This window comes from Asparagus officinalis, chromosome 2, assembly GCF_001876935.1.
Source record: "Asparagus officinalis chromosome 2, Aspof.V1, whole genome shotgun sequence".
NCBI lineage: Eukaryota > Viridiplantae > Streptophyta > Magnoliopsida > Asparagales > Asparagaceae > Asparagus > Asparagus officinalis.
This window is the reverse complement of record NC_033795.1, coordinates 28777306-28791213: the sequence shown is the minus strand read 5'-3', so window position 1 is coordinate 28791213 and position 13908 is coordinate 28777306. Positions and strand designations below refer to the sequence as shown.

Genomic DNA, 13908 nt, shown 5'->3' with positions numbered 1-13908 from the left:
AAATCGCCTTTGAAAACACTGATTAGTAGATACATAATTGTATTAACTATTTGAAACTTGACGTAGTAAATTAGTAATGAAGTCTTCAAGCATAGATAAATGAGTGTTGTTTACTGCTATTCCGCGCTTTTGAGCGCTTTGGCGAGTGAAAGGTGCTCACGAGCACTATTGTTCACCGCAATCAATGAAATCGTAGCAGTAGGCTTAGCTACCGCAATTTGCCCTCAATAGCTCCGCTAGTGGCCACTATTTATAGCAACGCATAAGGTCAGGACATTTTAACTCTGCCCAGGTTTTACACGTTCAATTATCATATCTAAATGAAGATTAAGATCTTCACTCACCAAAGTGAGTTCAATTTAGTTTTAGTTGTGTCTTAGGCTGGCCTGTGCTCTTTGGAGGACTTGCTATTTTGATTTTGCAGTATCAAGTACCTTTAAATTGATGTTTTTAACCCAAATATTCAAAAGCAAAATCATATTCATGATAGAGTATTAAAATAACGAATAAGTAAATAATTTAGCATATAAACACAAGGAATCCTACTGACTACTGCCTGTAGATTGAATTACTTTTCTTTCCCTATTGTGTTGGGCTAAAGAAAGCAAGATCCCCCCCCCCCCCCCCCCCCCCCGCCTGCATGCTGCAGTAGCATTGCTAGCTGTTTATAGTATCACCATATCCCAAACACGTCAAGCATCATTGTTTTTTAAGGTGGCATCTGATCATATGCTTATATTGCATTGTTAAAAGTATATACCTTCAATCTACTGCAGTTTCTGGCATAGTGGTTATTTTTATTAGTAAATCAATTAAGACAATATTTAGGAACAGAACTTTAATTATTGGTGCATAATTGCAGTTATGGATGCATACATGAAATCCACTAGACCCACCTGAAAATCCATGGTTTTGGAAACTATGAAGTTTGAACCAGTCTGGACCAGTTGGATGGATTTTTTTATCACGTCCTGCACGATCTAAACCCGTAAAACCCGAAAACACATAATTGAACCTGTTTGAAAGCCCCATTACAATACATAATACATCCATTCAATACTTAATGTATTGTATATAATGGGTCCAACTCTTGTAAATGAATATTCACTCTATCATTCTAGCCCATTTTGAAACTTATACACACTATCGAGAATATTTTGGGTAGCATTTATTTACATTAATGTATCTTTTGTGAATTGTACATTGATCTTTATGATAATGCCTTATGTCAGGGTTTTGAGATTAAAGTCAACTTTATATGTTAACAGAAAAATATAATAATTGAAATATGTTATTACTCATCCTTACACCCATCTGACCATAATGCAAGACCGAACAACCAGATATCTGCCTTAAACCTAATAAACGGGTTTTGTTCCTGAATGATCTGTCTGATCTTTTGATTTGTACTAAAAAGCGTTCAAAACCCGTGACTTCCCATCTGGTGACACTTTTGATGACAACTTTTTAGTCTGATGTAATTTCTGTTTTGTGTTAATGATAAATATCAGATTTCATCAACTTTGGCTGAAAGTTTAAGAGAAGTGGGAATGCATAAGGATTAAGATGAAGACAAACTTTTAGAAGAAAACAGAAATTAGGAGATGGAGAGCTAGGAAAGTAAGGAGTGACATTCAATTCAATTAAGTAGGCTGTGAGGGCGTATAGAGGGTTTTGTGTTGGCCAGTTGGGGTGATCAGATGATTGCTTTCTTTACTTACTGGTTTACCAAGAAAAGTCCATTTGAATTTTACCATTTTAGGAGCATGTGCTGTAACTACTGAATTAATGACCAAATGTTTGTAATTGATTCATCAGTTGTCTTATTAATTTAAATTGCATTTGGAATAGAGCTGCTGTTACAGTTACTAACCGCCTAAGTATGCATTTATAATGGTTAAAATGACTGTTGTTTCTTAGGACTGGCTTAAATATTTGCACTTTGTTTAAATTTTCTGCTCAAGGGTTGAGGCATTTAGTCATAATATTTGTTTTTCAGTTCTTGGCTTTCTACTCAGCATATTGGGTCTGCATGAGCTGAGGCATGGTTAGATGTCCTTGTCTAGGATCCATTTTATTATTGTCTGGATCTTCAGCTTGAAAGGATGTGATCAAACATGGCTTATTAAGCAACTGAGTAAGGTTGCCTTGGTTATGTTTGTCTACAACATGTCCTTTTTAACTTCTAGCTTAACTGAGGGGGTGACAGAACGGACGATTAAAATTGTCTAGAAATGATTCATGGTTTATTGTTTTTGTTATTACTTTTGTGTTACTGTTTTTAATGACAAATCTATTGTGAGGTAGAGCCTGCGGATTTGAAATACGTCGTTTTGACTTCATTCATTTTGTGTTGGTGCAAGTGCGTCTTGGATTCAGTTTTATTTTTATTTTCCCACATCATCCTGCTTTTGTTCCGGGATATATTTAAGATCTTGGATTTATTTTATTCAATTTGCTCGTCATGTTTTGATCTTCCTTGAATAACCTGATTGAATATGGTTGCAAAATTTTGCTGTTATGTTTTTCGCATATTTTCTGGTTATTTTTTGTAAAGCAACTTATATAGCCTAATGTAATGTTGCAGTTAACAGTATATCATTTACTCTATTTACTTTACATGTAAACCTGTGCATATGTAACGCCCATCTTCAAGGGAAATGTGAAATATTTTTATTGAGCTATATCTATGTAATCTTTTGATGTTGCCATTTTGTTTCTGATGGTTTATTCTCAATTTCTGTGAAATTGGTTGCAGATGTTCCATTTGATGCCGACGCCCCAGGGAAGCTTTTATGTCCTTAATGACATATTCCGGTTGAACTATGCCTGAGAGTCTCTTTCCTAGATCTTGTGGGGGTTGGAATTAAGTCTCTTTCCTAGATCTTGTGGGGTTGAATTGTTGGAGGATTTGATGTTTTATCTGGTTGTTTAATGTTTTTTCTTTGGTGGGATGATTTGATGGAATGAAGAAAGGATTTACTTAAAAACCATGTTACAGATTTACTGCAGGAATGAACCTGTAATCATTTGCCCCTCTCCTTCTGGGACATGGCTTTTTCTCTGTTGTGACTTGTTAAAAGATAAATTTGTTCTTGTGCGGATTCTTCTGTTGCTATCCTGTATTTTATTTGTTATTCGTCAAGGTGCTCTACTCGGTGAGGACGAAGTACGATATGTTTGTACGTATTTGTGCACTCTAGGTTATGTCGTCGATTACAGGGTTTAGTCCTTTACTCTTGGTCCTCTTTCGGTATGTGTGGGGATTGCGGGAATCCGGAGAAGTGAAAATGGAAGGAGGAAAAAAAAAAGAATGTAATGAAAATTGATGTTAGAATAAAGTGTGCGTTTCCATCTCTCACGTTGGGGTGTAATTAAAGAACAAGGTGTTGACCAGCATATTTGTACGTTATATGTATTTTTTTTAATGCTCACTAAAATTGAAACAAGCATTCCAAAAAACACGTAAACATGTTGTGTTTGATATGTGATACGTAGGAATAAAAAATGAGAATTGATATTCTGTTTTTACTCATTTCTATTATGTATGAAGCAAGGCATTAATGGTTGTGTTTTATGTAGGAAACTAGGCATCAGTGGTTGTATTTAGGGGGTTCTAATCAACTTGAAAGAAATCTTAAGATGTTGATGTCGACTTTTCAGTTAGCAATACCTTCTTAATTAATGCTTTCCGCTTATTATGTTTGAATCATTGGTCTTCTTGCATAAGAAGCACCGATGTCAGGCAATAGTTTGTAAACTTTTCGTTGGGAGGGACCAAAGCTTGATCATGATTTGACAAGCTTGATCATGATTTGTATATGTCTTCATTATGTTTAAAAGTATATTAAAAGGGTAAACAGCACAATTATATTTCATATAGCGCTTATGATCTACAAGCAACACCGAAAACTTCAACATTTATTGGGGTAGTGCTTTTTGTTACTTTTGCTTATAAAACAGAAGGATCATGTTCATGACATGCCATCCCTAGAAGCGAGGGAAGTTAAAAAAAAGATTTAGTTGTTTGACACTATAATTTTGCGACCGAATGCTTATGTTAAGTGTCTTCCTCCGATTTATTATTAAACACCGAATTAAGAAGAAAACATTTGTTTTTCTTGCTTTAAAAGAAGTTGATAGTTGAAACTACTTATCACAAGTAAAACAAATACATCATATTATCATATTAAACAGTTGATTTCCTTGGGCTTATCAACATTATGATCACCCACTATACGTTTTCTCTCCGATTTTTGGCAATAAATTAACATGGTTATCTCGACAAGGGACATGGATCTTCATTAACTAAGGCGATCTAGTCTCAGCAGATTCAAAAGACTTAACATCAACGATGGCTGAGTGATCAGTTCCTGAATCAAAGGCGTTCTTGCTTGCCCTCAAGAACCTCGAAACAGAGCGAGTCACATACTTATCAGCTTCCTTAACCGTCATCTTCTTGCTTGTCTCTTCGCGCAAGCTCGTTAAGGGAAAGTCTCCATTAAGCGCCTTGGCCAAATCAACTAGCTCTCTCTGGAACTCTGAGAGGAAACTATCTTCACCAGCTTCTCTGCCTCTTAAAGGAGCCACATCAGGCAGCGATTCTGTGAAAAAGAAGGGACAACTCAATTTGATCACATGTTGCTCCACTGAGATAGGTTTGAGAGGCATACATAACTTCTATGGATGACTCTTTTCTTGTTGTGTGTATAGGCATCTCAAATGTATGCATTTTTGTTACTTATCTATTATAGAGGACTAATTACACGTGCACCTTCGAGGAGTAAACCTTGCACGCGTGTTGCATAAGGCGTTCCTTGCTTATTGTTAGTTGGCTATCATCAGCAGAGTTTGATATGGCTTTATTAGGTTTACTGTTACCAAATTTTAGTTAAAATACGCTATATTACACGGTTGATACAAGTAATGATATTTAACACTTAAAATTGTGTCAAATTTCATTTTATCAGAAATATGACCGTCTCCCAGAAAATTGAAGACTTCATTTTCATTGTGTTGTTGAAAAGTTTCAAGAATTCAAAAGAGATGGAGTGTAGACAGGTTTAGCTTTAAAAAAATATTAGATTTTCCCCCACCATACAAATTGGAGAATCATTTCTTTTCGCATTACCATCAACACATCAAAAAATATTTCGGAAACATTTGTAATCAATATGACGTTTCTTTACATTAACAGAAGGGTAAATTACACTACGCTAAACCGGCCCAAACTTTCAGTGAATTGCAATAAACCCCAAAAATTCTCAAAATCGCAATAAACCCCTGATAACTGTTGGAATTGCAGAAAACCCCACATAAACTTAAAAAGAAACACATAGAAAGACATTTTGAAAGTAATTGGAGGTTTAGCATAATTTACCCAAAAGGATCGGAGGTTTTCTACAAAAATTATTAGGGGTTTAGTGCGATTTTGAAAGTTATTGGGGGTTTAACTACAAAAGCAGAAAGTTTTTAGGGGTTTAGTACTTTAGTGTAATTTACCCTTAAAGAATTAGACAACATTAGCTTCACATAAAATTTTTTAGTTAAGCATTTGACTAAATTAAAAGCACTCGATATTTGCTTAAATGCATGTCAAACAAGATTTGACATTTATTATGCATGATTTTATAGTGAAATTTGTTCCTTAAAGTGAATTGTTACCGACTAGAATAAAAGAGTTAATCTGAAAGTGTACTATACGTCAAGATATAATGAAACTAAAACAAACAGTAAAAAGGATCACCTCAATCTGGGCAATGATATTTTCCCTTCTCCCTGATAAAGCAGTAACACGAAGAAAATGGCGGACGATCTTCTAAATAAACTGCATACCTGGGCAATCCGTTCTTGGTGAATCCAATTCGCTAAAGATATGCTCAAACGTTCCAGCCCAAGCATCTCTCTTGGTCAAGAAATTCGATTTTAGGTTGAAAATGTTCTTTATGGTTGCAGGTATCGATGAGTGTTCGAACTCAGAAGTCACGGTTGGCCCCTTAGGCCTGCTAACAACTGCACAGAAACATGATAATTCAGACGCTTTTTCTTTGAGGAAAGGGCCGCACCTTATAGTTTGATAATAAAAAGAACTAATATTTACAGAGATCAAATACAAGAGGATGGAGGGATAAGAGTAAACTAGAAATTTTTCTTGGGAGCTTCTACATTTATGCAGCGGCAATTGGATAACTTAGATGCTTGAATAACATGTTTAATCTATTCTTCCTTGAAGCATGAGTTCACAAAATCAGCGATTTTGTCCATTAGAGCAAGAAAGCTAAACTTAGAGGCCAATATCTCTGAGCTATAGAAATTTATATATTTTGTTCCCATTTCTTAAGGATCACATTAGTTAAAATTTGAGTTAGAATTGGAGTTAGTATAGTTGCTCTTGTTAATTCATATATATCTGGCAACGAAGATAGTCCTATGAATACCCATTCAAGCAAAGGAACAAAAAATAGCAACAAAGACCATGTCTTCTTATATGCCCACATGTATATTTGTTTGACAGGTACCCTCATTGAGTTATAGAAATAAATTTACATGATCTTATTATGTTTTGCTATATTTCTCAAATATCACATTGGTTAAAATTTTAACCAGTACTAATAATGCTGGGAGAAAACAAAATTGCATGAAGGAAAATCTCAAAATAGCTTCATCAGCATCAGAGTAATAATCAAGAACTAAATGGACATAGTAAATTTACCTGTTCCTTTCTTGATCCATGGCGAAACCATAATCGTTGGAATTCTAACTCCTAGCCTATCGAACCCAAAGAAGAACGGGCTGGGTCCCTTGATCCCATCCGGATTTGGAATGCCAACATAAGGAGTCTCAACATGATCATAGAACCCTCCATGTTCATCATAAGTAACAATCAACAAGCTTTCATTCCACTGAGGACTTGCTTTCAATGCATCATACACCTCCTTCACTAACTTCTGCCCATTCGCAACATCATGAGAAGGATGATCATCATCAGCTTCATAGCCAACCAAATCAAAGTACCTTGGCTCAATCACACTCAAATTCTTAAGCTTCCCCTCTCTTGCATGCTCCTTAAATGTATCAAACCAATGGAATCTTGAAAAGTGCTTCACCCTCCTCAAATTCCTATAGAAAAATGTTGTTGGTATGTTCTTGAAATACACACCAAAATCCAAATTTTCCTTTAGCAATGAATCAAAGATTGTCTTTTGGGGATACCCTTCAAAGAGATTAAATTTATCATTGCCAACTGATCCATGGGAGGTTGCAGAGTACACAAAGAGCCTATTAGGCTGAGTGGGGCCTGGAATTGATGAAAACCATCTATCAAATACCGCAAACTCCCGTACTAATGCTGTAAATACTGGTAAATTTTCAGGTTTGAAGCCTTTCATCACGGTATCTGATAAGTTTTGAGAGATTGTGAGGGCTTGTTGAACAAAACCAGACATTGAAGGGATGGAGCCGGACCCGAAAACTTGCTCATAGACCTCCTCAAATGAGTGGCCAGGATCAGGATCAACAAATTGGGCATCATTAGAGACACAAACTGAAGGGGATTTGGGGTCATGGGTCGAGCTTGGGTTGCACTCTGAGCCAGTGAGGCCATTGATTGAGGGGTTGACGGATTTCTTCATCCAACCAAGCATGTGATCAAACGACCTGTTCTCTAGCACTAGAACTACAATGCTCTTGATGGGTTGCTTTTGTTGGGCTTCAATGAAGCAATGCAGATTGAAGGATGTGAGGATATAGAGGAGAAAGAGAAGGGTGGTGATCGGTTGAGGTCTTGACATGGCTCGGCTTGGGTAGAAATCTTTAGGAATTTAAAGAATATAAGATTAGCAAAAGCTTTGAGGACTTACCCTTGTGTTGATCTTGATAGAAGAGGGGTCCTTGCAGGTTGAAGAAAAAAATGGTGCTTGATTATTCTGTGTGGTGTCAAAGAGAAGAAGGGAGAGGGTAAATCTAGTTTCAAGATCGGGGATAGAGTTCGTGGGAGCATTCACTTATTACTAGGGGTATAAGGCTGATGTATGAGCTTTATTTTCCCCCTTTATTAAGGTTTTCCACATTTACCGTGACCGGAAATTTTAAATTTCATGAACTACGGTGGGAAATGGGCAGTGTGTAGAAGTGCAACTTTTTACGATTCTCTTCGTACGTTCCTAAGAGCAAGTGCACCAAACTCCTACAGCCTGCTCTCAAGACCTACGTTGCAGTAGGATACAGTCTGCTCTCAAGCCCTGCGTGGCGGTGGGAGCCTGTTGCATACCCTCCAGCAATCTCCTAAACGCTCTCAACCCATCTCCTTAGGCTGACGTGGCTCTTGTAGCCATCGGAGCTCCCAAGCGCTCCACAAATTTTGTGGAGAGCTTGGGAGCTCCCAACTATTAAAAATTTTACAAAAACCCCCTTACAAAAAGCCCCCTACCAGTTTGTGCCACTCTGGCGGCAAAGAGGCCTCCGATGCCAGTGCCGGCGACGATGTCGAAGTAGTCGGAGATGGTGGCGTTCGGGTCGGCCGATTTGGACTTAAGGGATCGCGAGAGGTAGGAGAGGGCAATGTCGGGGAGGATGCCCCACATGCCGATGCCGTCGCCGCCGTCGAGGGAGAGGATGAAGACCTTCCCCCTCTAGATTTGATGGCGTTAGCGGAAGGAAGATCGGCGGCGGAGGTTGCGGGAGAGGGTTTAGGGTTGGGTGCGTTGTTTTTTTTAATTAGGGTGGGGTTGGGCCTGTCGAGGGAGAGGATGAAGATCGATCACAACCGTCTCTTTTGCTTTTGTTTTTTTAATTGGGTGTGGTGTTTGAGTTGATACTCATCAAAATAATAAATATAATAATGAAATAATACCCGATTCCATAGGGGGCGTGGGAGCCGAACAATTATATCATAAAAGTGTATTAAATTGTGCTTGTGTATTGCTATTCTCTATTTTCTTCTGTAAGGATGTCTGATTTTTATCGCTGCAATCTATATCACAAGAAAAGTCAAGAAATTGAACATATACATACATGATCCCAACAAGAAGAATGACATTTATGTTTTCGATATAATTGAATACATGTTTTCACTTTGTGATCTATTTTTAAATAATTTCTAAATTACTTTTCCAAAAGTTGTGTTTTTTTAGTGATAAGAAACGATTCTTATGCCTAAGAGATATTTTTGAGTTTATTTAGGAGATGACACAAAGTTGGTCTGCCGAAAGGAAAAATAATTATTGAATACATGGGAAAAAAAAGAGAGGGGGAAAAAAAAATCAAACGTAAAGTAACATCTACCCACTAGTGCAAAAGCCCAGATGGTAAAACGAGGTCTAGACTCCAGTTGCTTAACTTCTCTAAAATGTATGTTGTCTTCTCCCTGCCACAAACTGTTGAGAACAATTGTGGGCTTGCTTTTAATGTGGGAGGAAGAGGACAAATCAGAAACAAATACATATTTCCCAACCTTGTAAAATGATCCTGCAGAGCATGATTAAGATCCAAGGAAGGCTTCTCATTCATAGTCATGCCCATGAGTGTTGTTACTTCTATTTTGTCAAGGAAGAAGCACGCTATGATGCTTCGAGGGTACACATCACCAGAGCCCACAGAAAAGGTGAGCGTCCCAACAAGACAAGGGCCAAAGTTTTTGTGTTAATGTCGGCAAAAAAATCAGTTTGGGGATCAGTTCACATGACAACATCTAATTCAACTTCGACGGTAATAAAAAGAAAATCTAGAGAGGCCTCTCCGTAGAAAAACCACAGGAGGAAAGTGAATGCCGATATAATTGTTTCGTTACGGTCATTCAATATTCTGATTATATTGTTGCGCGCTGACAATAAAGATAAAATTATCATCATGTACTTCCTCCTCCTATAATTCTCATATAAGGTGAAAAAAAAAAAAATCCAAAGTCTAGATAGGACACAAGCTCGATCTCCAGAAACAACTATAGGGCCCCCACATAGAAAATCATATATGTTGTACCGATACATTTCAAAGTTGGTATTTGCACTGATGTTACATTTGATTGTATTTTGACTACTTTGTAATAATATTTATTGATACACTGACATTATATACTGCCTGTAGTGATTTAGATTGACATAAAAAAACACATATCATATCCTTCGTCCTTTCTAAATAAATAATTTTCCGAACAAATATCTTGTTCTCCTTATGTTCTCGTTCCTTCCTACAACTACACGTACTTGATATGAAAACAACTAATAATAATAACAAATAATAATAAAACAAACTAAGAGCAGAAAACTAGCGATAGCACATGGTTGAGAGTGACTAACGAGACCATGATTCCAGCATATAATCATAATAATGTCACTTGAGGTGGAAATAGACTCTTGGGCACTCCTGTACAGTATTTTAACAGGCTACTTGCTACTCCCATCTTGATTAGCCTACGATGACACAGGATTTTCAGAGAAAATCGTGATCAGAATAAAACAAATATAAAGAAGTTTTCTACGAAGAAAACTAAATGTCATTACAGTTTTCTATACTGCCCATGTTTTTTTTTAAAACCAGAAGCAGGCTTCCGGTAATAGTACTTTCTACAAAAGAAGGAAAAAAAAAGAAAATGTTTAAGATGCTCATCTCTATGTTTCTTTCACTAGAATACTCGATCGGTTATCTTTCTATTTAAAAGCCTGACAAATCATTCAATTCATCAATGCATAGTGCAATAATAATACATAACAGAAATATTATCACATAATTCAAAGAACAGAAGAAAATTGTTAAAGAAAAAGGAGAGAAAAGAAGACATGCATATTTAGGTGGTCCTTTAGAAGCCTAGCAGATATTTCTCATGGCTAATCACAGCTTGAGGGTGTATCCACTTATATCCCCTAAACTATTTTACTAGCATTTATTGCCTCTAAAATTCGTATGGCAAATTCATATGGCCCTATTTCCCCTAAACCCCGAGAGAAAATTTTGACATTTTTCAATTAACCTGAACGCAAAGGTACGTGCTTCTCATGTGACATCTCAACCTAACAGGAAAATAATATTGTCTGGCGTTCAAAGGGTATTTCTGCTATTAAAATAGTTTGCAGGATATCGAGAATACACTCATATTACAAAGATAGTAGTACCTGCAATTAGTCCTAATTACTAATAGTTTTTCTTAATCATCAATAAAGAGGATACAGAGGCAGAGTCTAATTGAGTCCTTCTCACTAATAAAAATTCATTTTTCGGTTGCAGCCAATATAAGATTACCCCTTCTACCAACTAAAGATGATATATTAAAAGGAAGGCCATAAGAGTGGAACGTGGTAGTCATGATAACATAACCAAAGTGAACATATATATGTAAACAAAATCCCCTTCAAGTCTTTCTTCTACATCATGATTCAAGCGCCATGATCAACTAGACCGAGATCATGAAATCTAAGACATACATGACATAACTCACTTGAGAAACTAGAATTTCAAAATTAGAAAGATACGAGGCTAATACAATTATTCAGCTTTTCAGAACTGCTAACACCAAAATTAAAATATATGGTTTCCCCAAAAAGAGAAAAAAAAAATGGTAAGCTGCCACTAGCTAAGTTTGATTCACGTTAAAATGTTGAAAATGTGTAAATTTCAGTTCACGATTTCTAATAGTAACCCCTCGATATTATATTAGGTTCATTATTTGGCAATATTAGAGATCGAAATTAACCTATGATCCATGATCTGATTTTTTGCCTGCATTTTCAAATTGAGAAACCAGAGATGCAAACAAATATATCTGCTAATGCTCCTACTTGATAAATATATGCTCTGTAAATGCCCTTCAACCATATACCACGAGTAAATGTTGTACTAGGTGTTAATCACATAAAGATAACACTTGATAAAAAAGTAACAAAACTGTAAGAGACACTATAGATAAGATGATATCAATTATCTATATTATATTATTCATATTATCACCTAATAACATAGAATATTTAATTAAATATCTGTAATAGAATTCTAGCCTTTTTAATTGATCGTAATTAATATTGCACTTGAATATTTCCTTATCAAGATTTGTTAACAAGAATATTCACCTTGTCAATATGGTCAACCAAACCATCTAAAATCATGAAGCTACTTAACTTTTCTGAAGAATAAAGTTGCATCAGTAAGAACAAATAAATTATAACTGCTTCTATTCTTACCTAAATTGGAATTCAGGCGCATGTTATGCATAAAATACCAGAGAAGTCAATTGACTCAAATTAACTAACAATGCTTGAAACTTGAATGTGCTAGTGCTGAATCCAATAAACAGATTAACGCCTAACTCTAGTTCAAACTAAACGTAAACTTCCACTAGGACATCATTAGATGATTGTGTTAGAATATAAAAATATAACTCTCAACCCTCACAACAAATTCCGAGCGTTGGTGTAATCGTTAAGAACTTTAAGAGATTATACTTAATTAACTGAATTTTCTTCTATTTGGAATCTAACAACATGACAATCAAACTCAACAAACAAATCAAATGCACACTTGCAGGGCATCAACCAACATTTATAAGAAAAACCCTTTGGCCACAATTTACTTTGATAATCCACAAGAACAAATATACAACCGGAAGAGAACTTACACAAGCAACGAAGGGGTGTGGGTGGGGGTGTGGGACTAAATTTGTATTCGTACAAACCAACAGAGATCATTTAGAGTGAGTTCATTCCTCACCCCCATTGAAATTCAACTGTGGTAGATCCATGTGAGGGAGCTCTGGAACACTTATCGGAGGAAGCGGAGGTGCTTCAATCTTTGGCGTCCCCCCTTTCCACTTAATAGATCCTGTTACCATATCTCCAACGGCTCTTATAGGATGAGTTACTTTCTCTTTCATATTAAGCAAGAGTGAGGCCTCTGAGAACTGCCAGACCGCAGTAACAATGATCATGACTGAGAGAAGGCAATGTGTAATGACATTCTGCCTCTTCACAATTCTAAGCTCCTTAACTATCTCCTTCACCTCCACCTCTTCGTCTCTACTCTCTCTGGCTCCAGTTGCCAACGTCAAAGGCTGCTCATTCTCTAATGGGCATTTCAGCAAACAGCTGGTGGCTGCATCTTTCTCCATTGTATCCAACTGATCCAAAGCATGGCCATTAATTGGCAAAATGGCTTCGTGGGTTTTCAAATTTAGATTGAACAAAGGATTGAATCGTTACAAAGTTGCTATTTTGACTAGTGGGCTTTATAAGAAATATAATGAAATCATCAAAATATTTGTCCAATCCTAAATCCATTTTCTTTTTATGGGTTTTCAAATGGATATACAAATATGCATCAATGATCCATAAAAAAGAGGAAACAATTGTATTTTTACCTGAGATAGCAATCTAGAGAGAAGAATGCTTTCTTCTTCTTTTTCTTCTTGATCCTTGCCCTTCTTATTTGTCTCTTCAATGAGTTGGTTAATGGCCACATGAATCAGCTCCAATTTCTTCTTGTTTTCGTCCGAGGACTCCATCGCTTGAAAAAGATTCAAGCTTTTAGCCAATTAACAGTTTTTTTACACCATTAATAGAAGAACTTCTATGTGGCAGACAGAGGATGAGCATGGGCTTTAGTTTCTCTATTGGCCTCCACATGTTGACGAAAATCTGACTCATCACCTTTTTGTATTCCAATATGAATGAAGATTCCGAAGGATTCTATGTACGTTATGACTGGAAAGGTCATCTAGGATGTCCAAATGGGCCCGACCTAAATGCCCAGCCTAGACTCGGACCTTGGGTATCTCGGTTGGGCCCGGGTCCAGGTTAGGGTCAAATTGGACTGGGCTCTGAGTTGGCTTGGAGCTCGGCTCGTATTTTTTTTATTTTTTGTATTTTTGTATTTTTACTAAAATTTAATTAAAAAAATTAGATTAATCTTATTATATTTATATAAGTA

General features: G+C 36.5%; 3 protein-coding genes across 4 annotated transcripts in view; 1 reads left to right on the top strand and 2 right to left on the bottom strand.

The window, feature by feature from the left end:
• LOC109830598 (nuclear transport factor 2-like) overlaps positions 1 to 3106 on the top strand; it is a 13422-nt gene extending 10316 nt beyond the window's left edge. Inside the window, 1 exon segment of the mRNA XM_020397901.1 lies at positions 2759 to 3106. Coding sequence (XP_020253490.1) covers positions 2759 to 2833 — 75 coding nt within the window. The 3' untranslated portion in view covers positions 2834 to 3106.
• LOC109830597 (non-specific phospholipase C6) lies at positions 4098 to 8051 on the bottom strand. 2 transcript variants are annotated; one of them, XM_020397900.1, is made up of 3 exons: positions 6713 to 8045; positions 5836 to 6012; positions 4098 to 4604 (listed from the first exon to the last, which is right to left on the bottom strand). In XM_020397900.1, the coding sequence occupies exons 1-3, from the start codon at positions 7788 to 7790 to the stop codon at positions 4309 to 4311; spliced, it is 1551 nt and encodes a 516-aa protein (XP_020253489.1). In that variant the 5' UTR covers positions 7791 to 8045; the 3' UTR covers positions 4098 to 4308. The 2 variants fall into 2 exon arrangements, 1 of the variants encoding a protein (XP_020253489.1); XR_002244355.1 differs by having other exon boundaries at positions 4526 to 4604; positions 5747 to 6012; positions 6713 to 8051.
• Positions 12510 to 13621, bottom strand: LOC109829473. The gene is made up of 2 exons (XM_020396583.1): positions 13340 to 13621; positions 12510 to 13099 (listed from the first exon to the last, which is right to left on the bottom strand). The coding sequence occupies exons 1-2, from the start codon at positions 13481 to 13483 to the stop codon at positions 12683 to 12685; spliced, it is 561 nt and encodes a 186-aa protein (XP_020252172.1). The 5' UTR covers positions 13484 to 13621; the 3' UTR covers positions 12510 to 12682.